General features: G+C 41.8%; 1 protein-coding gene across 1 annotated transcript in view; it reads right to left on the reverse strand.

The window, feature by feature from the left end:
- HOOK3 (hook microtubule tethering protein 3) overlaps positions 1-27,042 on the reverse strand; it is a 129,908-nt gene that overhangs the window by 69,271 nt on the left and 33,595 nt on the right. The window contains exons 4-7 of the mRNA XM_090038949.1: positions 20,019-20,069; positions 12,455-12,587; positions 10,955-11,022; positions 1,752-1,814 (exon numbers count right to left, since the gene is read on the reverse strand). Of these exons, the coding sequence (XP_089895075.1) occupies positions 1,752-1,814; positions 10,955-11,022; positions 12,455-12,587; positions 20,019-20,069 (315 nt within the window). The remainder of the gene's footprint in view (positions 1-1,751; positions 1,815-10,954; positions 11,023-12,454; positions 12,588-20,018; positions 20,070-27,042) is intronic.

Here is a 27,042-nt window from a genome sequence, read left to right on the forward strand (position 1 = left end):
ATAAGAAAAAGGGGCACCTATGGTTAAGCACAGACATGGCCTAATTTATGTAAGGAAGATAAACACATCAGAAGGCAATGCCTGGACCTGAACAAAATACATAATTCTACATACTGTGCCCAAGAACCTGTGCAACCTGAATGTTAAAAAAGGTATAATCTCTGTAAATTTAAACTATCAACACCACTTTTCTTTACAGGTGCAAAGAGTGAACAGTTTCAGTTTTAACTATTTTTGCAACTACACAAAGGATTGGGAGATGGAATACAAGGAAGAGACAAACAAGGTAAAACCTGTCTAGCCACTGGGTACCACCACTCGATGTACAATGGGGAAAGTTACTGTGGTGACAGAAAGTCTAAGAGCAGTTTGAACAAAGACATTTACTCTCATATACAAAGTTTAAACATTCTGTTAGGTCTGTAAAAAGAATCTTATAGCAATTGAAAGATTTATGACTTCCACGTTTCTCAAGGAATACAGTTGGAAGTCAATGTACAAACCGAAAAAGCTGGTCTGAGAAATATGCACAAAACATCTTTATTTGACATATATATGAAAAATTCTTTTAAAAAAACTATTCTTCACAAATATCTAGTCTACTTTAGTGAAAGGTACCTTTTTCATTTTCCAAGACTACGTGGAACAGCTGACCTCTAATATTAACTCCATCTCTTTCTTAGTACAGACTAAATAGTTTAAGGTGCAACAATGCAGAAACAGCATCATTCTCCATACTACAATTCTGGCATCTTAAAGGAATGGCATATAGGTAGGTAGGTATAAGGAGAATATAAGCAACAGAATGTGCTTTCTAAAAATGGGCATATAATAGATGATAATACATGTGCAATGTGGTATGACATTTCCCCATTTTCAGCCACTGAGGGATTTTACCAAAATTTCACAATAGGTCTCTGGTCTGCTTGAAGAATTTTGGAGCCAGATCTAAGCTATGAACTTCAGTGGGAGTGTCTACATGTTCACTGATACACATTAAGTTTAGTACCTGTAATAACAGGTACTAAACTTAATGCACTGTAATCAGCACTACTGCACATTAGCACAAACGCTTTTTTGTGATGCTTAATGCTCATTGGACTAAGTCTACTGCGCATTAGCACAAAAACTTTTTTTTGGTGATGCTTAATGCTCATTGGACTAATCTATTGCACATTAGCACAGCTTCTGCCAGCCACGCTAATGCTTAGTAAAATTAGTCCAGCGGGCATTAAGTGTCTCAGGCAGACATGCGCAGTAACAACACAATAGGGCAAAAAGTTTTCCTTACTGCTAATAAATGCAATTAATTCATATGCATGTGTGTGCACAACAAATAATACCATAGTTTAAGTGTTGTATCTACAAACTATTCATAATGCTTAAAATGAATCTTATTCCCCAAAGAAATATTTTCATTTTAAAAACAATATAAATGATAAAATTCAGAAAGTATAACCCATACAAAAAGCAAATTCGTAACAGTATTTTTTTTAATATGGCCCATGCTGCTGTTAGACAAAAAAACCCCCAATAAATACATGTAAGTGTAAATTCTGACTAATTATCTCTCAAGACAATGGTGCTTTAAGGAGGAATATTACATTGAAAATTTGAATTTTGCTGTTCCTTTTACTTCCCAAAAAGATTTTCTACCAAAAAATTAGAGGCAGCTAACTTGATAGTATACCAGAACGACTGGACACCAATTTCCTGTGATTAAAGAAAAATAAACATCTGGTCTTAGATACCTGACGATCAAGGTCAACGTAAGCATCATTTCCAACAGAGACTGGTGATTCTTTACTCATCAACTGCAATTAGATTACACTGGATTAGAAAAAGCAAAAGATTTATTTGTATATTAAAAGCTAAGCTTTCAATGAAAAAACAGGTTGATCTTATATTTATGGAAGCTTTCTTTGACAATAAGACCTTGTGTTTTCACTGTATTTTATATACGGGGTATATGCAAACAATTAGAAATGTTCAGGACTTAAAAAAGATACAACAAGCATGTAAAGAGACATCTTATCTGATTTGGTTTTCTCTGAAAAAAGCACATCCATCATTTATCTCAAAAGCCTGGAGCTGTTCTTTGCAGAGAACTGTCAGCAAACACCAATACAGCAATAAGGATCTGTTTCTAGAATTTCATACTAGCAATGTTTTACAATGTTCCCACATTACGAACCCTCATAACCTCCCCCCACTCCAAACTGGGCACCTCATGAAATCTTTCTACAAAGAAAAGGAAATTGGTCTTGATATTCTGCAGGCTTGTTTGAATCCCTATATTAAGAAACTATGCTCTAAAATGAACATTCTCAAGTCTGAAACATTACCATAAATTATCTGAACTGTTTTAGTAAAACAAACTGTATTTTGTAATGTGGTCAGGATGCAGAGAAAACAAACACTACCCCTTTTAGATATAGGCTGCCAGGAACACTTTAAATGAATTAATACAATTTTCCCAGAGGAAAATAACAGGTAGAAAATAAAATCCTCCTTCACTGCAAATGGCCACCAGTCTTTTAAAACAGGAAAATGGCTAGAATAGAATTAAAACAAAAGCAAAAATTCCCAGACCAACCCCCTTCCCCACCCCTCTAAAAAAACCCCACCCAACCAAAAACAAAGCAAAAATAGTAAGATGAAGGTAATACTAGTAACAACAAAGATAAAAGCTACTAAGTTGTAATTAATCAAAAACAAGAAGGCTTCTTCCGCTTTTCTTCAGAATAGTTGCAACATAGTTAATGTCTTAGGTTTTCTTCTATACTGTGAATTGTAAACATAAATCCCCATAAAAATTACTGGTCATATATCCCATTGGGGGCCAAACTTTCTGGTAGATGCGTCACAAATTAGCTCTCCAGCCTCCCTGAGTGCTACTACTCTTGCTTGGTCTGCTGATGTTTTTTGCCCTATTTGGCACTGTGCTGCCTGTCCCCTCCTACAATCAATCTACCAAGTGCCACACAGAAGCTGCCTCTGCCACTTGTGGCATGCATGCCATAGGATGGCCACCCTTAATTTATCCTACTCATCAATTTCAGGGCAATGCTGTTACCTTTTCAGTATAATTCTTCATGTTCATTCTTCACTTAGCCTGGTATTTAAAATCTCTAGAGAGGGAGGTTTCCATTATTTCCTGCAGAGGACCAGGCTGTTGTAATACATCTCACTATCAAAGTTTCTCCTATTTATTTCCATTCACTTTTTATTTTGCTAAAATTTTGCCCCATCATATCTGGTTAAACCACCATATACAACGGATCTCTCCCCTTACTCCATATCCACACGATTCAAGCATATATATACCACCATATACAATGGATCTCTCCCCTTACTCCATATCCACACGATTCAAGCATATATATATATACATACACACACGCACACACACACACACACACACACACATAGATATACAGATGCTTGAATCGTGTGGATATGGAGTAAGGGGAGAGATCCGTTGTATATGGTGGTATAACCAGATATGATGGGGCAAAATTTTTTATATATATATATTACCCTGCACCTTAGCTGTCATTGGGCAAGTTACAAATATTTAAAATAATCTAAAAAGTCCCTTCAGCCAGGCACCATTTTTGTCATGAGTCACTACATTTCTTTTAGTTTATCCATAACTTCCTGATCACAGGTTCCCCAGAAAAAAAAAACCCAACACCTATTCCATCAACAGAACCAAAAATCTTATGAAAGAGAAGATAAAGGCTCTAGCCTGTGATACAATACTCCTACAAAGCTGAGTCACAGGACTTTCTTGTCACCACAGACTATCAAATGGCACACGCTAATTTACAGAATTTACCTGAATCCCAGATTACTCTGAATTTAAGATGACCCCCCAGTAATTAGATTTGATGCATGGAAACGTATACATTTATTTTAATTGTCCATGCATAGAATCTAATTATTAGAGGGTTGTCTTAAATCTGTCCCTCTGCACCACTGCAGTGGTGAAAGCAGTGGCAAAGGGGATAGGCAGTGCAGGGGAACCGTAGGGGTCAGTAGTGCAGGGGGCAGGCAATGAGGGAGTCAAGCAGGCTGCCACCTGCTCCTCCACACCTGTCACTTGTCCCTTCCCCCACATTCCCCCATGCCTGCCTTCCTCCTGTTGCATCCCCCTTACTGCCTGTGCCACTGCAGCCAATGGCCCCACCATTTGCTCCCCACTCCCCCAGCTACCACCTGAGAGGTTCCAACTGGGCTAGGCTGGACTGGGGCCAGAACAACAATGTGCTCTGTGCCCTGGGCTGGAGTGAGGGCATACCTAGGAAGGTAAGCAGCAGGAAATGGGGGAGCAGAAGCAGATGGCAGGTGGAGTGGGGGGCAGGGAGCTGGTGTGGTTCTGACTCTGAGCCTGGGTTGAGGCCAGAGTCATAGTCAGAGCTGCAGCAGCTGCCCACTCCTGTGCTTCCTTGTACTCAAATCCAAAATGAGGGACTCCCCCCATTCAACTGGGGGGGAGGAACCAAAAAAATTGCTTTAGAGTCAAGTAAATAGTCATTTACTACAATAATTTTCTGAGCTACATGTCATTTAATAATAATATTCTCTGCCAGTATTTTCTAAACTTTCTAGCCCCACAAACTTTATTTCCATCAGAGGTAGTCATGCTATAACCCAATGTATACAGCCATCTTACAGAACATTAATAAAGATATTGCAATAAACTCAACACTGACTCTTGGGGTACTCACATACTTATTTCTCTTTCTTGGCGGATGACTAACATCACTCTATTAAAAAGGTGACTGGCTTCAATTCTGCACAGAAGTATGGAAATGAACATTCTTAATCAAGCCAGTTTCATTTCTATAGGGTTTTTTGTTTGGCATTTCTTGGGTTTTTTTAAGAATGTTATACTAAATACATTACTTTGAAATATTAACGAACCACTTATATTACTTTCACACACTTTTTAAAACATTCCATCAAAAATGTAAATCAGATCTCTCAATTATTGCTGTCCTAGAAATAGAACTATATCCTCCACACTAAAGGATCTTCTGAGCATATATTAACCAGCTACTTCCTTGTCACTGCAGTGCCTGGGCACTGAAAGTACCCTCATCTCCCCTTTTACCTGCATCATTTCATGGACTATTCTGGATGCTTCAGAAATTGTTCTATGTAGTTCTGTGGGACAGTTTGAAGTGGTAATTTTTGGATTCTTTGAGTAAATGGTTTCATGCAAACACAAGGGACTGGACTTGATGCCCCACCTTGGAGGTGGGGCCTCCAAGTCCTATGTTCTTATTCCTCATTATAGGTTTTCTATTGTTTGTTGGTACATAATAGTTTAGATTAGGGGTCAGCAACATTTTTGGACAGAGTACCTAAACACCCACAACCTTGACTGGTAAAACGTTGGTGCGACAGGGCTGATGGTAGTGTCCTAAGGTGCGCATGGTAAGCAAGATTCCTTTGCATGCCACACTCTGGCACTTGTGCTGCGGGTTGCAAATTCCTGATCTAGATACTTACAGGTCCGTTTCTTCTTTCCCCCAAACATTTTATTAGCAACTACTGCTTAATAACCTTAGCCAAGTCAACGCACCCAGGGGTATGGTGAGATCTTTTGAAGGGTGTGGCAGGTATGAGAAGATAAAAAGATGAAGTGCAGGCTCAGATACAGTCCTTGCTTGGCCCTTTCCCTGCCCCCCACTGCCCAGCCTCTCTGCAAAGTGGTGAAAGAACTGTAATTAGTTTTTGAAATGGGCTGCCACTCTAGTCATAAAGGTTATGAAGAGGTGTTTTGAATGCAATGAGCAGTGCCTTGAATCTAAAAAAATTTGAGCCCTACTGCCTTTCCAGGGTTAGCATTTCTCTTTTTGAAGATAAGCTTCCCACTTATTTATTCTCCAGCATTAAAAGCTGCAGCTCATTTCCTTAATAAGCTGTGTTACTTATCTTCTTGACCTACCACTGCATTTCAGAAACCTTCAGATTTCCCAAATATTTCCACACATTTTTGTTTTCAGTATGGGCTGGCCTTCTGCAGCCATAATAGTTGGGCCATACAGAATCATGCTCAGTGGCAGAGAAAGAGTACCACTGGTTAATATAGGGGTGTCAAAGATAAAGCCCACAGGCTAGGTCCAGCCCATGAAGCCCTATCATGTGACACCTAGTGCTGCCCTCGAGTCTCTGGGTTGACCCACAAGCAGTACACAGGGCACACAAGATGGCCTTGTGTCACACACAGTGCCTCTAGCTCTGCTACTCCAGGTCTCTGCTACATATGATGGCTGCTCTGGGGCTGTAAAGCACTTCTGTGAAGTATATTCCTGGAGAGGCAGAGGGGCTGCCGCATGCAGCACAGCCCTGGCACTGTACCACACTGGCCACCCCAGGATGCAAGCTAGATCCAAACTGTTAGGCTAATCTGTGGATCTGATTCAGTCTGTGGACCAGCCCCATGACACTGATCTGGCCTGCAGGGCTAAATGAGTTTGACACCCCTTGGTTAATGTGTTTCAAATACAGAGATTGGCCGTCTCACCTGCAAAAACCCAGAAGCAGGTAAAGACAGTGCTCCAATTTACCCTCTAAAATTACATACAGGCAATCTCCGCTTAGCGCTCTTAATTGGTTCCCGAAAAACTGAGTGTCAAGCAAAACCGAGTATTAAGTGAAACCAACTTCCACTTCTCACTTTCTAAGGTCACCAGAATCATTCTTAGGACACGCCCATGATTGTTATAATGAAACTTGCTGAGTGCTAAGTGGAATCCGCTATCAATGTAAAATGAGCATTATGGCAAAATAGTGCTAAGCAAAACAACGTTAAACAGGGGTTGCCTGTATATATTTTTTAATTTAAATGGTGGGTTCATAGTGGACACAGGAATCTGCCTTCATCCATGTTACTGCAGCATTACGACCTTAATTTCAATCCAGCACTCATAATTCATTTTAATGAAACCTCTATTACTGCCTACTGATATAGCGTATTTTCTTGCATACCCCCTCCCAAGTAAAACATCCAAAGAATGAGATGTAAGGCAGAATGTGGAAAAAAAGATTTTCCAGAGGCACAGCTGGCTTGTATGACAGCATACAGGAAGTGAGACATAGCAGGAAATAGTTAGGAGGAGGTAGCAAGCCTGCCATACCAGAACACTCTCCAGGCTGCCATATTTCCAGGATATACTGTTTCCAGGAAGACTTAAGCCTTGTCTTATATTCAAGTACTGGCTGAAGCAGGTGGCTGCTGAGATCCCAGCTTCAGGCCCAGGATGAAGTTAGAACAGAGTCCCTGCCTGTCCAGGCCAGGGTGGCTTGTGCTGCAGGGGAGACTGCCTTAGCTACCACTGCTGACTGCCCCAGAGCCAGAGATGCTGTAGAAAGTAAGCAGTGGAGGGAGGAGGGGAAGGGAAATGGGGTAGTGGGCCAAGGGGCATGGGTCTGGCTGCCTGACTTCCCACCACTGCTTTCCTGGCTGCAGCAGAGGAGGCAGGTGTGAATTTAAGATGACTGCCCCAATAATTATACGCTATACACAGAAAACTTATAAGATGTTTATCATTTTCCAAAAACAGCATCTAATTATTGGGGGGGTCATCTTAAATTCAAAGTCATCTTGGATTCAGGTAATTATGGTAAGTTCCTGTAAACAATAACATATTATTTCCATACCATAATGCTTATCAAGATATTATAGACTGCAGCCACTTGCCACTTTTACAGCCAGAGCACTTAGCTTGTGCCTAGAATTACCACTTGATTCAACCCCTTGTGTTTGCAGAATCAGAGTGAAGCAGCAACCATTCTGAAGGAAGCAGACACCATGCCATCATAGCTACCTATTCCCCCTGCTTATATCCCAGTAAAGAAAAAACAACTTCCCTGCTTAAGACAAGCACCCCAATTTTGGAGGGCTGATTTGGAGGAAAAAGGTATGTGTGGCATATAAAAAGCACACGTTTGCTGCTTTAATCAAAACATTCTTTAAAAGCAAAATTAATCTATCCCTTGGTAAATGAGTGGATTTAATTTCAAAGCCACAAATGAAACAATAACTTGGGTTACAAGATAATTTCTTCAGTTTATATTATGCCATTTTATAGAAAATAAATGGCATTTCTTCTGATATTTGTATTGTTACTTTATGACAAAGTTACCTTTCCATGCTCAAAGGCATATGACAAATGGCATTAAAGAAAATACTTACAGCCATACTAGTTTTATAGTATTAAATCCTTTATCCATTTTAACTGGTTTACTCATAAAGGTTGAATTAATTTGAGTTGTCATGGATACAAGATGATCATGGAATCTGCGCGCAATGATTTTCTTCTTTATCATGTATATGGCTTAAGTTCTGTATTCTACAAACACAGCACTGCAGCTTATTTTAGTCTGTTGTAATTTCAAGATGCTTACTTCATATATATTGCTGCCTCATCCTACATAATGTGCAAACTCAGTTAATTTCCTTTGGACACCCATTAGGGTAAGGTTTCTTTTTCAGGCAATTTAGTTGCTTTTAAGAGACCGAAATGTATGCCTGATGTGTTCCACACTGTCTAATTTTCCCCACTATTCCTGATGGGCTCAGTGGAAGATCATCCATAAAGCAAAAAACAGTTTAGACTAAACACAAAATGAACCCTGAAAATAATTAGGTGACAGCATAGGAAAACTGGTATTTGCTGACTTCTGGATAGTTTGGAACCAAAACAAGGAGCAAAGTCCTATGTACTGCACAACCTCAAGCATGTCTGACACTGCCTCCAGTGCTCTGCACTAAAGGTTCTATTTAGACTGCCTGCCCACACATTCACTCTATGGGAAAAGAAACCCGAATGTCTCCAAGTCTAACATTTACAAAATAATGGAATTTCCCACCATTACTTTGAAGTTTTATTTCTCTAAATAATTGGTCAGCAGACAGTGTATAAGACTCCTATGGTTTGGATAAGAGACAAAATGGTATCTTTGTAGAAAACCTGCAGTTTCATTTAATGTATTCAGAAAATAAATTCAAATGCACCATACTGAAATCGGTCAGTGTTCAATTATGGATTATCACAGTCAACATGGAATTAACATTTTTTATTCTTGTTCACGTGCAGAATTAAATGGAACTCCAGCGGTGGACTGGGAGGAATGCATCAGCAAAGACACTAGTGAGTTGTTACTTTTTCCTAGAGTACTTGCCAGAAAACCATTCCATTTAAAACCAGCAAAATCTGTGCCTTTATTTTTATTCTCTCTCTCATTAATTTGTTCTGCATTAAGCAACTACCTATGACACCTGTTTTGGGGTCATCCAAGAAGCCAGTAAGCTGTTTCAGAAACACTAAAGCTGAGATACTGAAATTACTTGATGTGAAGTTACTTTGCCTGAAATCCAAGAACTGAGATAAAAATGCTTTACAGCAGGGGTGGGCAAAATACAGCACACAGGCCAGATCTAGCCTCTGGGTAAATAGCTGCCAACTCACTGGATCTGGCCTGTTGGCAGCCAGTGGCTCTGACCGCCACATGGTCCCAGGCAAGCGGCCCAGTAGCATCAGGCATCAGCTGCGGACCTGGACAGGGCTTTCCTTGCAGTGGGTGGGCGGTGGCATCAGCTATGAATGCAGCAGGCAGGTTTAGGAGCCTGGACACAGAACCTGCTGTGGCATTCACAGTTGACCTGCTGCCCTCCCAGCGCAGTGGAAGCTCTTGCCCAGAACCTGCCAGCAGCATCAACTGCAGACACAGGCAGGAGCTGCTGCTGCACCAGGTGGGCAGCAGCATCACTCTCTCCTTCTCTTGCCCCCCCCCAGCCTCCTCCCCTCTCCACACCCGACTGAAGCTGTCACGGCTGCCCTCCCGTCACGACAGCAGCTCCTGCCTGGGTGCACAGCTGAGCATCTGGGCTCTTAGTGAACTACAGCTTCAGTCAGATTCTGGAGGGAGAAAGAGAGAGGGAAAAGGGACAGGCAGAGAGAAGAGAAAGACAGAGACAGATATGGATGTGGCCCTCAACAGGTCCCCAAAACTCATAATAAGTGGCCCTCCAGTCTAAATAATTGCCCAACCCTGCTTTACTAGTGTTGGACCTCAGCTAAAATATTATTAACTAAAGCCCAGCAGCTGAAGCACTGATATTCAACTGATCTACTTAGCAGAAGAAAACTGGCAATAATAATGATAGCCATCACTAAGTTTCACTGTATGAGTTTATCTAGTTTCTTGGCATGAGGCATTATGTTGAAATGAGACAATGAAATTATTTCTAGCATATAGTAAACCTACTAGTCTAAATGTTACTTAACCTACCAAAACATAATTATTTATTAAGGAGGTCTTTCCTTACAATACAAGTTTAATATATGGCCTAGTAAAATCTTATATTTCTAAAATAATTTTAGAATATATAATACAGTATATTTATTAACATACTACAATTTACTGTGAGAAATAATTAAAGCTAAAGCTAGACTACAGCTGACCAAAAAATGAATGTTTCACTGCATATTTTCCCCTTTTTATCATATTTGTTTGCCACCCATTTACAAAACTCAGTACTTCATAACAAGTCTCCCCATTATTTGGTGCAAATTAACAATGTTTCTTTTCGTTTGTTTTGCTACTTATACAAAAAGTATTGTAGTGTGTATTCAGGAGCCACAGGGAAGGAAAGGTAAAGGAAAGGGAACCCAGTCTCAAAATATCTAGAAGCTTAAATCTTCTAGATTTAAAGAAAAGTGGGACATTTACCTGAACTCTATTACATAAGAAAGGCTTGCTTAACAAATTATGTTTTCCCTAATAAAAGGAAAACAACATTATGCTAATTTTACAGTTTTTAACTTCTGTGCCCCTTCTTTTAATTACTTCCCATTGAACTTAACAAAACTAAAAAAAATCTTTGCTACAATACTGTAAAGCTGAATTATTACATAATATGGGCACTCCAGCATACCTCCTGAATGGCTGTCATAACTACATGTTGAACCGACTCCTCCATCATCATAATGGTCTGGATGTATTCTGAAAACAAGAGCATTCCAACATGTTACTATTTAAACTTCAGACTGTTAAACTGAACATGGGATAAAGGCTTCATCTATTATGTGGACTACAACGTGGTTATGGGTGATGGAACCCCTGGCTTAATCGGTATCCAGCCCCAAACTAGCTAGTCCAGTTGTAGATTAATGAAAAGGCATGCTACTCAGTGCTGCAGGGTTGCTGGTTGTGGCCATGTTGGTCTAAGGACATAAGCAGGCAAGGTTCTCCAAGCAGATGTGATATCTTTTATTAGACCAACTACACAGTTGGAAAAAAGTTATTTGCAAGCTTTTGGGCACTAACACCCTTCTTCAGGCACAGGTAGACTGCTGTGTTCTCCAAGGTAGAAAATGTGTGAAGGAATGCAAGTGGTCAGCTAGAGGCAGGTTACCTAGGTTACCTGGGGTATCAGATGTCAGGCAGGTTGTAACATGTCATAAATCCAATGCCTAAATTAAGTCCATGATTTTTTGTATCCAACAGATTTATTTATCCAATGTATTTATCCAACAGATTTATGAAGCCCCAGGACCCCAGGTAAGGCTGGCTCAGCCTTACCCTGGACTGGCCCCAGCCTCCCCTATACCACCCAGGGTAACTTCCCACACTCCAGAGCGCACAAGACACGGCATTCCCTGGGAAGAACTAGCAATGGCACAAGGTGCACCACCACTAGTTGTGCCTGGGGAACCAAACATCTACACATGTCTGGATGTGGCCCCTGAGAGCAAGTGGCAGAAAAGATATCAGATCCTGTATCACTTGGTACCCAAACCTACATAATACCACTTTTTGCAATTACCTAGAGCCATCTCCCAAATGAATAACTAAAAGATGAACTCAGTATTTTTCACCTGTGCAGCTATTTTTCACTTCATGGAACCAGAAGGAAGAACATTTTTTTTTTTTGAGAAAAACATTAAAAATTATCATTATTACAAGACTTTGTAGAGTTGGAAGACAAAACAGTATCCAATGTATGGTGGCTGCACAGGCACATAGTTGGTGTATGTTAACACAATCTAGGATGTGCAGTTTAGTCATGCAGCCTATGTTAGCCTGGGGTAAGGTCACTAAGAATTTTCAGTGCAATGCTATGGAAAGAAGAGAAACAAGACCTCACATATGTAGTAACCACATCAATACAGAGTTTTGAGGTTGTAAGACATTCTTAGACAATGGTTTTCGGACACAGTGATTGGAAGCAGAATCAGTTCTGCAGTTCCAGCCTGCAAAGCTCAGTTAAGCTTATAATATAATGGTACTTATTACCAGTAAGACAAAATAATTATATGACCTATACTAAATCAGACAGCAACCTCAGGAACACCATCCTCTTAGGTGATTTATGCATCAAATCTGACTATCATGAACTGCTCTGAGAGCAAAATGCACATTCAAAATTGATTACCTTGTTTCTGTTCACAATTCACAGCACATCCCAAAATAAGCTGAAGCATTCTCCCAAGCTCTGCAGTATCTGAGTGCTCTCCAATCAGGTTAACATCAGGAAGGGTGAAGTCATTAATCTGCTGCCCTAAAATCTGCATGAAGACATAATACATTTACATATCAATATGCACAGCTGAGAGAAACAACTTGCATTTTTGGTAGTTTTCACATCCAGCTTTGAGATATTAACTGGAATAAGATGGGTGACTTCAGCCCACTTGCTGCTGGACAGGGCTCTCAAAACACAAAGTCTCCATCATAGTTAGACACAATCAGTATTTCAGAAATACCAGACAAGGTTACCTCGACTAACAAGAATAATGAACTCTCTCTTACCAGAAGCGACATCTATTTTTCAAGTTAGGAAATGAAGCCAGTAATGTGGCAACAGACAAAAGGTGTCTGTGTCCTGATCAATACAAGGTAAAAATAAATAAATAAAGCAGCTGCCTGTTATTTTTATTAAAAATTAAAACAAGCATAATGATTTAATTACACCTCCAAGACAGGCTGTAAATCATACCACCAAGAAGCTAGAAATCCAAGTACTCTCATTATCCAAACCATATATTTTTAATCCAATGGCTTACAAAATAGGGGACTGCAAAACTCTTGCTAGTCCCTTGGTCTAGCAGTTCTATAGACTTGATACAAAGGTATTTAGTAAGTTTCAGACTCAAGACAACTTATTTTTTGTCTTTAGAAAAAGTCTAGTGTAGTGGCTCAACACATAATTGAGTAGGAAAATGGGGTCAGAAAAAGAAAGACTGAAAAATCATAAAGAAGAAAGAGTACAATGGACCTGAGAAGGAAAGAAGACAATTATACTAGATATGGGGTGGGCAAAATATGGTCCACAGGCTCGTGCCCAGCCCATGAGGGCCCTTTGTAAGCCCTGGACCTTGCTGCTCCTCTGCAAGCCAGTGACTCCATGCAAGAGGCTGCAGCTGTGGCTGCTAAGCAACCAACTCCCCTCCCCACAACCTGGCCTGACTCCTCCAGCCCCGAGCCAGTGGGCGCTGGAGACTAGAAGACTAGGCATGGGCCTGGGCTCCCGTGGCTGTTCCCAGTCTCCCTGCTGGTATGCAGGTAAGGGCTACACCGGACCAGGGTCACAGACTCCCACTGGAGAAAAGGAGCTGGGAGTCTGGGGAGCCAGGCAAGGCTGGTCCTGCATGCTGCAGAAGCTGCGCATTATGGGGCTGGGTGGGGCTGGCCCTGCACGCTGCCACCATGTGCGACCCGGGACTCGGGCAGGAGCACTACTGGGCTGGGTGGGGCTGGCCCTGAACACTGCCAACATGTGCAGCCTGCGACTTGGGCAGGAGCTGCATGTTATGGGGCTGGGTAGGGCTGGCCCTGCATGATGGCACCACATGCAGCTTCAGGCACTCGCATGTTCCATGGGCTCCAAGGATCCCCCGCACTACAACTCCCCCACAACCACGCACTCCCAACCCGTACCATATCCCCAAAACACACTCACACCCTCCCACCACCAATCACCTCTACAAACACTACACAGAACACACAAAATCAGGACAAAAATATTTTTAAAATAAAATTAAGTTATAGTAGATTTTTGATGTTTTTTCCTGTATATCATTAGGGTTTTTTTCAGTTTCAAGATGGCAAACCTCTCACTTGCAAAGGAGCACTTCCGGGGCAAGGGGACACACTTTCAGTGGCAAACATCAGGGGTTAGAGGTGGGACTTCTGATCCCAAGATGGCAGCAACCAAGGGTCAGAGCAATTGTCAAGGGATAGGGCTACCCTTGTTGCCCTCAAGAGCTCACTAAATCTTATTAAGCAGCCCTTCAGCGCAATAACTGCCCACCCCTGTACTAAATATACAATTACTGTACGCAAATTTATATTTTGGAAGGATCTACATGAATATCAGTAGAGAAAATTTAAGAGTTTTTCTCATTTGCTCTGAAAAGGCTCTGTAGGAGTTGAAAATGTGACTATACTTAAATATAGAGGGAAGCCTGGGCGACAACAACCATGAAACCATCATGTTCACTGTCCAACATGAGGCAGACAAATCTGATAGCAGGATTGACGTTTGGACTTAAAAACTGCAAATTTCAACAAGCTTAGGTCACTAGTAGGGGAAGTGCTATGGGACTAAGGACTGAATGCAAAAGGTGTGCACAAAGAGTGGTTGTTCCTTAAGGACACGATCTTTGAAGCACAAAGCAAGTCGATTCCATGCAGAGAAAACGTAGCGGAAGGGCTGAGAAGCCCTCTTAACTAAACACGGAAATCGCGGTTCTCTTAAGAAAGAAGAAAAAGGCTTATAAACAATGGAAGCTCGGGGCAGGCCCCAAGGAAGACTATGCCATGACAGCCTGCATTTGCAGGGAACAGATAAGACAGGCCAAAGCAGCAACCAAACTTAGATTAGCAATGGGAATCAAGGACAACAAGAAGTCCTTCTTTAGGTACATAGGAGACAGAAGGAAAACAAATGGGAGTGTGGGGCCATTGCTCAACAACTAAGAAGAGCTGGCTGCACCCAGGAGAAAGCTGAACTGAATGACTACTTCACTTCAATCTTTCACCAGAGCAAAGGAAAAACAATGCCAGGTAGAGTACAGAATGAGCATGGTAGGAATAACTGCTTTCCTACTATTGCCGTAGAATTGGTGTATGACCAATTTAAAAAAATTAGACATATACAAGTCAGCGGGACCGGATGATCTTCATCCAAGAGTGCTGAAGGAGCTGGCCAAAATCATTGCAGAACCCCTGGCAAAACTCTTCCATAACTTGTGGTACTCTGGAGAAGTTCCTGAGGACTGGAAGAGGGCCAATGTTGTGCCCACCGACAAGAAGGGCAGGAGGGAGGGCCCAGGTGACTATAGGCCAATCAGCCTAACTTCCCTCCTAGGGAATATCCTAGAAAAGTTCATCAAGGAGTCTATCTGTGATAAGCCTGCAGAACGTAAGGTTCTGAATGACAGCTAGCATGGCTTCATCACAGGCAGGTCCTGTCTTGCTTTACCAACCTCATCTCCTTCTATGACCAGGTAATTCACCACCTGGACACAGAAGAGAGCAGGTTGACATTGTATACTTTCATTTTCAAAAGGCCTTTGATCTAGTTTCCCACTATGTCCTAGCAAGAAAATTGGAGGATTGTGGGCTTAACTCTGAAATAGTCAGGTGGGTGAGCAACTGGTCACAGGATAGGACCCAGAGTCTTGTAGTGAACAGATCTGTGTCATCCTAGTGAGAAGTGGGCAGCAGTGTCAAGCAGGGGTCAGTGCTTGAACTTTTCAACATCTTTATTAATGGTTTGGATGCATGGGTGAAGAGCTCACTGGCCAAGTTTGCAGACGACACCAAGTTATGGGGAAGCATGGTCACACTTGAAGATAGGCTACAAATGCAGGCGGACCTAGAGAGGCTAGCAAGTTGGGCGGATCGGAATCTGATGTAGTTCAATGTCAAGAAATGTAAAGTGCTCCATCTCAGGACGAGCAACCCCCAACACGTCTACAGGCTTGGGAGCACCAAACTGACCAGTACTATAAATGAAAGGGACCTGGGGGTAATAATAAACCACAGTAGGAATATGAGCCGGCAGTGGAACGCTATAGCCAGTAGGGCAAATAATACTCTGGTATACATCAATAGATGCATCTCCAGCAAAACCAAGGAGGTGATTCTTCTGCTCTACCCAGCACTGGTGAGACCACAGCTGGAGTACTGTATCCAGTTCTGGGCACTACATTTTAACAAGGACATGGACAAGCTTGAGAAAGTCCAAAGAGCCACCTGTATGATCAGAGTCTTATACGGCAAACCATATGAGGAAAAGCTGAGGGATCTGGGACTCTTCAGCCTGAAGAAAAGAAGGCTGAGAGGGGACCTGGTAGCAGCTTACTGCTATACTAGGGGAGTACATCAAGGGTTCAGTGAGCAACTGTTCACCAGGGCACCCAAGGGGAAAACTAGAAGTAACGGTCACAAACTCCAGGAAGACCAATTCAGGCTCAACATTAGGAAAAACTTCTTCACAGTCAGGGTGTGCAGACTGTGGAATAAGCTTCCTCCAGAGGTTGTGCAATCACATACCCTGGAAATCTTCAAAAGGAGATTAGACAGTCACCTTGCTGGGGTCACCTGACCCCAGTTATCTTTCCTGCTTGGTGCAGGGGGCTGGACCTGATGATCTTCCAAGGCCCCTTCTGGCCTTACAATCTATGAATCTACAAGACATGGAATTAAACACATTTCTGCAGATAGGAAAAAAAATTCATTAAGCAGGCAAAAATGAAAATGCAGCAGCAGAGTTACTTTTAAAGAAATCTGTAAGTTGTGTGCAGAGTGCTCTTTTTTGTAAATACAAAGAGCCTGAGAAACAGCTTTGAAGAAAAATATTTATATACAAATATTTAGTGACAGTATATAAATGATGCTTGGATATTCTGTTAAAAACGATACATTAGAAATTTGCTGCCCAAAGCAGAACTGTAGCAAACCACTCAGATTCTTTCAAAATGTTCCTTGCTTTTTCTGTCATGCTGGTGAGGTAAAATTGTAAACTAAAAAATGAATGTTACTGTTAAATATAAAAATAAGCAATATAATCAGTAGGCTATTCCTTGAACAGCGTGGTTTTATAGCCAATTCCATTTTGCCTTATAGCGTTCCCAATTTTTACATGTAATGCATGTTGTCATATTGACAATGTTGTTTCATAAAAGCTGTTGGAGGAAGCTGGAGCATTGAAGCATCCAGTGCAACACAATAAAAATGCAGGAGCTGCTCTCGGATTGTGAAGTAAACAAGACTGGTAGATCTGGCTGATAAAATAATAAAAGTAAAATAATTAACTGTATGAACTTTAGGCTCCAGAACAAATACTGAACTGATGTCAAAGAGGATGCGTCATTTGTAGCTTTAGGAAACTATGACCATGTTGTTTTGGACAGTGACGTTATTTCTACAAAGGCATAACAAAAAAATAATGAAAGCTTAAATTCTAAAACTGAATTTTACTGACGTCATGAAACAAACAGGGACTCTGAGCTCCAACTTATACCTCAACCGGGTGGTAATACTAGAAATAGATGCCAAGCAGCATCTTAGAGATTGTCCCCTTACACATAAGGACAAGTTATCAAATTGATTTAATTTTTATAGCTAAAGTAGCTTTATTTTCCAAGGGCTTTTGCCTACACCACATGAGAATTCTAGTATTTTTACGTCAGTTTGTGCAGAAGGACTTTGCCAGGATGGGCTAAGACACGGATGGCCAACCTGCAGTACAGGTAGCCCCAGTATATGGCATGGTGCAACTCAGGGAGGGGACAGAGAGCACAGGGAAGGATTCAGAAAGCAGAGCAGTAGATCAGGCATGGAAAGAGTGGGTCAGAGTGGCACTTGAGGAAGGTGCAAGGCTAACAGGTGGCATGCCTGTCAAAAAAAGATTTGCCCCTCCCCCCTCAATCCTCCCCCCCCCATCCTCTTCCCCCAGCTAAGAAATGAGAAAAAACAGACAGGACAAGCAAGGGACTTGAGTGGATCTCCACCACCACAAGCTCTGGAAGAAATCTCAGTCACAGCCCCCAATTCTTCCAGTCTTTGAGGAATTTGTTATTGTTGTCATCTAGTGAATCGACAGCTAGAGCACGAAGCTCACTTACTTGCCAAGATCAAATTGCAAATAGAAGACAACAAACTTTTCCTATCAAAGATTTCAAAAAGCTACCATAAGCAGCCCAAAACAAAGCAAGCCAAGTCCAAAGGCAAGGGCCACTGCTTGTGACCTGTCTGCTGCTGCCCCCACCTTCTCTGCTGTGCGGAAGGATGCTCTCTTGCCTGCCTCCACCCTACTGCAGCTTCTGCCACAGCCAACGCTTACCATTCCCACAGCCATCAACAGCTGCAAGTAATAAATTCAACAGCTGCAATAAGGGAGTATGAAAAGGAGAATAAAGAGGGCTGGAGTAGCAGCAGGCAGTGCTGTGGAAAACTGGAGCAGGGCGGCTAAGAGACAGAAGCAGAGGGGACCTGAGGCACACCCATCACCTGCCCCTATTTGCACTACTAAGCTACAGGCCAGATTCAGCTGAAAATCCATGCTCCACAATGCAAGGTATTTATTACAATACATCAAGCCTCATGAATCCAGAGGCTGAGAAACCATTCTTTTTTTCCCCCCACCTCCAACATGGCCTGACAGAAATACACGCCAAATCAACTACAAAAAAAACACTTTAAGCTTAAAACAAAAGAGGAAGGGTAGTTGGTTTGCATACACAGCTGGTAAAAGGATATATGTGGCCCTTTACAAACTAGACCACAGAAATTTTACAATAAAATGAACAGATGCCCTCCTGCTAGATTTATTATGAGTAGCTAAGAGGACCTGATGCCTCCATTAACACTAGTTCACAGTTCTCACCCTCTTGACTTCAATGTAGATATTCAGCCCTTTTGAGAAAACAGAGCCCTATTAAGTATGGATTTAAGAATCTAACTTCAGGTATCCACTGCTAAAAATCTTGGTCCTTTTCCCCCATGTGTGCCATTCAATCTATCTTCCTTTCCATGATATTTATCTGCAGCTAACATTCTTAGAAAGTATGAATGTGAACTGTTTCAAGGGAGAGAAAACCTCTGAATTCTTCATGCACCAACCATCCTCCTTGGACATAACAGGGAGTAAAGTCCAGAGCTGAGGATCCCTCACTGAAAATGATCTTTCTGTCTCTCTCATGGGGGCTGCCTGCCTCCAAGACTGCACAAGTCTCTTTTCAGGACACAAATGCCACACTAGTGATATCTGACAGCTCAGAATTAATACTTTTAATCAAACCATCTACTGAGGGAGATGATGAAGGATTCCACAAAAAAAAAAAAAAAAATGAAAGAGTCAAGGTTTATAGGCAGCAAAGGAGAAAGCCTGACAGAATGGCAATAAATCTTTGAGGGGAGGGAGGGCTGTCTATAATGCTTCTGCAGTGCTCCCAGGAAACAAGCAACACCCACCCATGCCATTTCATACACACTAGACCCAGCATGAGGCAATGAAGCCAACCTCAAGGCAACCCCTGCTTGGCACATGCAGAGCAAAAACTGGCTGGATAGGTAGGCTTCTCAGAGTCACTCTCAGGACTGCTGCAGAAGCAGTATAGATATGCTCTCAAAGAGGACCAGCACCTGAGCACAACCCATTTATTTTGGCAGGACAGCACTGGAGTGTATGGAAGAATGGATAAAGGTACAGATTGGCTGCTTGTTCTTTTTTCAAATTTCATTTCCTCATGCATGAATCAGATTTCTGAAAGAGCTCACTTCCAAGGTAGGTACTCTAAATTGAACTGGTCAGATTTTTAAACAAGTGCTACACATCCAGCAGAAGGAGGGTTTGCTGGATGCTGAAAACTTTGGAAATCAGGACCTAATGGTAAAGGAATCATTATGATGTATTAAACATTAAAAAAGCATAATAAAAATATTCAGCAAGAGAGAAGCCAGCATGGAGTACTTAAAGCACCTCTTACCTCATGATTGTAATCCAGTATTCCTTTTAAAATTTTCTTCAGGTTGCTCACCTGTTGGACAGAAGGAGGAAGAGGGATTAAAATACACAGAACCAAATTTTTAATATTTTTATTTATAAATTGTATGGGCAGACATTATGACATCACAGAAAATAATCATAAGTGTGATTTTAAATGGAATCACATTAACATATATCTATTTCTATTTTTAGTGAGAAGTATTTTATCTGAACAAATCAATCAACTAGAATTGCAAAAATTATTATATAAGGCTGTTCTTTTTGATATGGGTCTAAATCTAAAGCCCATGCAAGTTAACACCATCCATACAGGCTTTAGATCAGGTACTACTAGATTTTCCAAATTTAGGCTGTTTGCAGACATGGAATCCCGCCGTCCTCCTCCCCACCAGCAGCATTTTATTTCAAACTCAGCATGCTCCTACGCCAAGCCCAGGGCATGCCCAAAAGAGGTATCACATTAATTGGATACTTTTAGTATCCAATTAGTGCTTTTATCTAATAGAAAAGAAAAAGGTTGGCTAAAGATGAACTGTACAAAGCAAGAGAGATGGGGGGGATGGGGGCTACCAAACTTGGAATTGTTTGTCTATACAATATATGTAAGCATGGTAGGCAAGGCAGTAACAGAGAGAGAGGGGAAAGCAGTGCATATCAGCTGATTTCACAAAGCTGCAATTTTGAGAAGATGGGGAGTATATCTGACCTCTATAAAGAACCCACAGTTGTGGCAACTGCCACTTCATTACACCAGATTGGAAGGTTTCATGAACAGGTATAAAATAGGGAAGGTAGGCCTGGAGGTCCTCAAGGATCATAAGAAATTAATGAAACCAGTAAGGCAGAGAGACAGGATGGTACTGGTAGGAATCTTCACAGAAGGACAAATGAAGGTGTGGGGAGCAGTGACAGGTAAACAACTAAAAGGGGAACATGCTGACCTAGCATGGATGGTTATAAGAAATATCTTGCCAGTGAGAGCTGCAACACAGATGAAGCTCGATGAGCTCATCAAGGTGCCCAAGGGAGAGAAAGTGGGGAGGAAGAAACAGTGGGATGTGTTTTGGGAGTGTACAGATGCAAAGAGGGTGGGGAAAAGGGTCTGCCACTTTGAATGTCACCAAAATAAACCTGTTATTAGTAAAAGAGATGGTAATATAGAGACTTGCACCAAAGAGACTGGAAGAAATAAAACTAGTTTATGGAACATAAGAAACCTCTGCGTTTTTAAGTGGCTGGCTTTCACTGTAAGAAGAGTGCTTAAAGCTGGGGCTGCATGAACTGAAATACTACATCAACTGGGACAGATCAGAGATCAGAAAAGAAGAGGCGGAGAAGTGGAGGAAAAAAGACTGGACACACTTGTTTCACTGAACCAACAGAAAAGACTACTGGGAGGGGCAGAGAAGTCAGGTGGTTACCGGGCTAATAGTTTTTCATGGGGTTCTGTATGAAGAAGAAGAGTTCCATAAAGGGTTTCTTGTGGGAAGCTGATGTATGTTGTTTCAAGGTTTTATATATGTAGTTGTATGTTTCTGATACATAGTTGTTTTTGAGATATGAAGTCTTGGTAAAACAAGGATGTTCAGACGTGAAGCTTTGTAAGTGTAAGGTGATAAGTGTGTTTTTAATAATATTTTGTAAATAAATAAATAAATAATTTTGAAAAAGGTTCCCATCAGTGTATTTGCCCAATATGGGCCATGTGTTTTATGGGAATGCTCAGTATGGGCTGCATTCAATCAACTTCATAATTGGTTTCCCTGACTGTGCACATCCCACTTCTAGCAACAGCTTAATGATAGACAATGTATTTAAAAGGGGGTGGGAAGGTAGGTTCTGATACATGAATGTAAGATGAGGGGATTTTCCCCACCATGTTGACTGGGGAAAAAAAAACTTATATTTGAGTAAATAAGGTAAATGAGAATAACATGACACTATTAGGATCAGCAGAAATGCCTCCTACCTCATTTTTCTTGTTACATGGAATAGCAAAGGAAATGCATGCAAGAGGCAGTGATTTAATAAGAGACAAGGCATCTGAGCAGCTTCTAGCTTCATATCTAGCCTGGAATAAGAATATTTGGCACTGTATATTTTCTCTGGTGGCAAACAAATCCATGATGGAAGTATCTAGTACAGGTGCACCGATATATTGGTTGCATATCAGATCAGCACCAATAAAAGGAAAATTAATATTATTGACTATTGGCTTTTTTCGGCCAGCGTAGCCAAAAATGTTGCCGATAAATACAATACATCTTCTGGCCAGGGCCCCCAGATACCAGGTGCACGCACGCAGCCGTATGCATGCGTGCAGCCATATGCATGCACGAGGTCAGGAATGCAGCCAGGCAGCATGAAAAGCAGCTCCTTGCAGGTAAGTCTGTGGAGGGGAAGGGGCATGGGGGACAGAAGGGGTGTGGAAGTGGGGGCAGATCAAAGCCCCCATGGTGAGGGAGAGAGTGGGGCAGGGACTGAGGGCGCTGACCAGCCAGGGCGGTGAAAGGGACCCGGGGCTAGAGCTAGGAGCAGGACAGAGCAATGGGCAGCTCATCCAGAAGGCATTGGGGGGGGGGCAGTGGGAAGGGGGGGGCAGTTCCATGCTGCTGTGTGCACCCCCCCCCCGGGAGGAAGAGGGGTATGTACCCCTCCCAGATGTGTGTGCAGAGCAGATACAGACTTCTCACTGTGGACCCAGGGCTCTCAGCTCTGCTGCCTTTCCCTCGGGAGCCCCACACTGGCCATGTGTCCCCTGCCTGCCTGGCAGCAGCGGGGGCAGTGAGTTGTGCCTTCTGTTGCCGGGCAGGCAGAGGGTGCATGGCCGGTGTGAGGCTCCCAAGGGAAAGGCAACAGGGTGGAGAGCCCCGAGCCCACAGTAGGCAGCTCATATCCACATTTAATATAAAGTGACAAGCAAGGGGCCTTTTAAGAGAAGTTGGGGAGACAGTGGTCTTTGTAAGCAAGATGCTTTCTGATCTCTATCCCTCCAAGGGTCTACAGATGTAGATGTGATGCTTGTTGCAGATGGGAGTCTACAATTCCCACTGGAGAGGAGTTCTTTGCTTCCACAAAGAATGAGAAGGAGGTTTTAGAGGGCAAATACCAGTGTCTCCAGCACAGCCATGGCAGACAATTGAAAGGGAAGGACTAGTAAGATTAGTTAAGGTTTATATGATGAATCTGACAGGTAAACTCACAGGCTCTTAAATCAGTGATCTTGGTCTGAGACTGGTAAACCATGTCCTGATTTCAGTGAATGGGTTTCAGATAAGAAAATTCCTCTCCTCGAAGGATGGGAAAAGGAAAGGAGTATTTCCTTCTGAAGCTGGTACTGATTTGTAGGGTGCTGTTCTTGGTATAAAAAATGTAGATATTGAAGTGATATCAGAAAAGTAACAAAGGATATAGATGCTGAAGTTGTTCTGGTCCTACTTGGCCCAAAAACTGATCCTGCATCACCAGCCTGAATATTACAAATAGGGTTTTCTGTTCAATTCCCAGGAAGAGACCAAAAGCAAGCTACTCTTTTTGCACCTGTAAGGCCTTCCTTTTTCAAGAGGAATATAACCACTAACAAGGATCATGACTAGCCTATTGTTCTGGTCTACCTTGCCTCCAAATGAAGGGGTCTGTACCAGCTTTCAGTGCTGGAGCAGCAGTCAGTGCCAAGCTGATTTTCGGCAGTCATGGGTAGCCTACGAGTATAGTGTCAGAAGTTTAACCATTTACCAGAGCTGGCACTGAGTCACCGCTCAACTCACAGGGGAACTGATTGACTAGGACTTGAAAAAATAAATCCTGTCTCGGAACTTAACATTATTCACTTGGATCCCAAGTGCTCTTCAGACTGCTCTTCTGAGATTATCTAGACTCTTGGCTAAAACTTCACTCACACTTAAGGCAAACTACCACAGGTACCTAAGAATAATAGGTGAAGCACACAATGTTACCTATAGGCTATTAAACACTTTCAATGTTAAGGTTCTTATTAAAACACTAGCGCAAAAGCTCATAAGAAATAGGCTACTTGTTATAGGGTACCATGTTTCTGTTATCCATTGTGTCATTACCAACTTGAGCTGTTCTGCCTGGTCTTCTATAAATCAGGTATCCTTCAACATTTCCAAGCGTCTCCTCTCTAAACTCCTTTGGATATTTCTTCAGACAGTGACAATTTTCCATGCACAGTGCATTTGGATTCAGTCCTCCACACCGTACATGAATCATACGTCTCATCACAATGATCTTTGCTCAACAGGCAATGCACTCTTGTACAATTAAATGTTTGTTTTAAAGTTCTTGTAATGCTTGTTGCTTCAATTTGTCATCAAATCCTGCAAATACTCTGGAAACTGTCTTCTTGGAGGCAGTATCACTATACCCTTATGACAACAACTCTGGAATTGACCATCTGATGGTCTTTCATCTTGGAAGTTTAAAGAGTTCCAAAACTGGCATACCACATTCATCAATCCACAACAATGTTCTTTAATCTCATCTTCAGTGAATCTATTGTTGTCTACTCTTTCAGCCTGTCTTCTGTTGCCTCTGCAAACCCTTTGCCTTTCCATTGCATCTCTTCTACAACGTCCTTTTTGCTCATGTTTCATTTTGTCTTACTCTTGCCATTCTTTCTGCATGCAATTATTGTCTGTTCTCTGCTTCATCCATTCTCTCTGCAAACCCTTTGCCTTCCCATTGCATCTCTTCTACAATGTCCTCTTTGCTCATCTGTTTTGCTTTGTCTTACTCTTGCCATTCTCTCTGCATTCGTCTATTGTCTGCTTCACCTTGGTAAGGCTGTTATGGGTTAAAGTACGTGAAATAAGTTTTGCTTGGATACCAAGAGTACACCATAACTAATTGAAATCTATCACTAAAAGTCCAGAAAAGTGAGCGCAAATATGGTTTTTCAATCCTGACAGACAGAATGACAAAGACACAAATGAAGGAAAATATTACAGAGAACTAATGTTGTGAATGTATCATCATGTTGAAGCAAATCTGGAATAGTTAGGGAGTCTGAAGACAGCTGATTGGTTGGGGTATGTAAAAGTAGGAGAATATTAAAAAAAATGAAAAGGGGATATCCATAAATATGTACCTAGCTAAATGATAACAAATAAAGACAGAAAACATGCAAGGGGTAATAAGATGTACCAAGCATGACAAAAAACAAGAGATTACTGTGGCTATGCAATTTGCCAAAATAAGTGCTCTGAAAGCCAACAGCTTAATCACTCTCTTTAGGCAAAACAGTGAAACATGCTCTCAATCCCAGAAGGCACAAATGGGACACCTAAATTCAAATGGGGGGGGGGAGGGGGAATGGTCTGACTACATACAGTCTCAACCTCCAGTTCTCCAAGTCAATCAAAAAATGAGAAGTTGTGATCACCTTCATTTATGGATCTAAGCATCTGTGATAGGTTCATAGTTATCTTTCTGGCCATGAAATCTCGTATCTGACAAGACAAGATGCCAACTTATACATCTGAAAGCAACAAGGAGAAAAAGTCTAGATAGCTCAGCAAAAGGCTGACCAAAATTTTGGTTAGCTAAGATGAGATGCTACCAAAGCAGCCCATACACCACAGCAATTCTTCATTCTCTGAGACACCAAAAAAGCCTTTCATGTTAGGTTAACTCCACCATCCTAAATTATCTTCTCTGGTGTCAAAAGCTCAAACAATCTCTACCTGACTGTCAAAACATCCAGCTCCCACCATCTCCTAAAAACTTTTACAGGAGTTATAAGTATTATTATTACAAAAATCTGCAGCAAATTCAAAATCTACTGGAAAGGACCTACCTAAAGTCACAGTGATACAAAGGGGTTTTTGCAGCCTGCTCATAGTATGTAGAGCCAATATTGTGGGCATTTCATCATGGCCCACCCCACACTGCCGATTGGTGGAGGAGCCCCAGTAACCACGCCCCTTGTTGCCAATTGGTGGAGGGTGCCTTCACTCAGTCTACATCACTACCGGTTTTTTCTGGTTGTTTTCATGTGAAATTGTGGCCAATGCAGGATTTTCCAGCAATTGCAGACAATACTCTTTTTCACAGTTTCCATGAAACAAAGATTTAGGTAAGTTCCTAGCTACAGTAAAAGGTCTGTTAACCAGAATCTTACAAGCCGGCATGCTCAATTAACTGCCATGCCGGCCTGTAAGATAAAGTGAAAGCAGAAGTGCCCACCGTGGCACTTCCGGTTTCTCCAAGCCCGAGGCAAAGCAGCCTGTGCTGCCAAGCCCCAACAGCCTGGGGGCATAACAAGCTGCGCGAGGCTCGCCTCCCTGTCCCATGGGAGGGACAGTGGGACACCCCAGATGCAGCAGGATATCTGGAAAGAGAAGATTTTCCTAAAATGCAAAAGGAATTGCTATTTGGTGTTGTAGGAATACACTGCCTTATTTTTACCTAAAGACAAAAAGTTTCTTGGAAAGATGACTTCAAGTCAAATTGATGTTTCTATCTTAAACTTGTGTCAGGAGATGTAGCAACTCAGGAGGTGGGAACCCAGCTGAAATTGAACAAACTGCACTTGTTGTGTTTACCTTCTATTAACTATTCTAATCACTGATAATCTTCCTGCCAGAACTGTCAGTATCAAACTGTCAGTAGCTGTACTGATTTTTCAAGCCACAGATAGTCTGATACAGGTGACAATAAGGTTCTGATGTCTTATCTACATATGCTAGTAGGCATTTTAGGAGTTTCCAACCTGAGAGAACCAAGAAGGTAGTTTGTTCCTTTCCCAGGTAGATGATAGGAGACACTGACTGGTCTACTCTGTGTAGTGATGTTACCCAGTTATCACATCTAACTTGGCAGTTTCAGTGTCTGTATGAACTTAAGAGTTTGTTAATTTTATGCCAGTTTAATTCAGACAAGAAAGAGAAAATTGGTAAGATGGCCTATAGGAGAGAGGGTGGCCACCACTTTTGAAAACAAGCTTCGTTAGAGCCATAATCATCAATGTAGCATGAAGTTGT

This window comes from Crocodylus siamensis, chromosome 3, assembly GCF_052110815.1.
Source record: "Crocodylus siamensis isolate JL-2025a chromosome 3, ASM5211081v1, whole genome shotgun sequence".
Classification (NCBI taxonomy): Eukaryota; Metazoa; Chordata; order Crocodylia; family Crocodylidae; genus Crocodylus; species Crocodylus siamensis.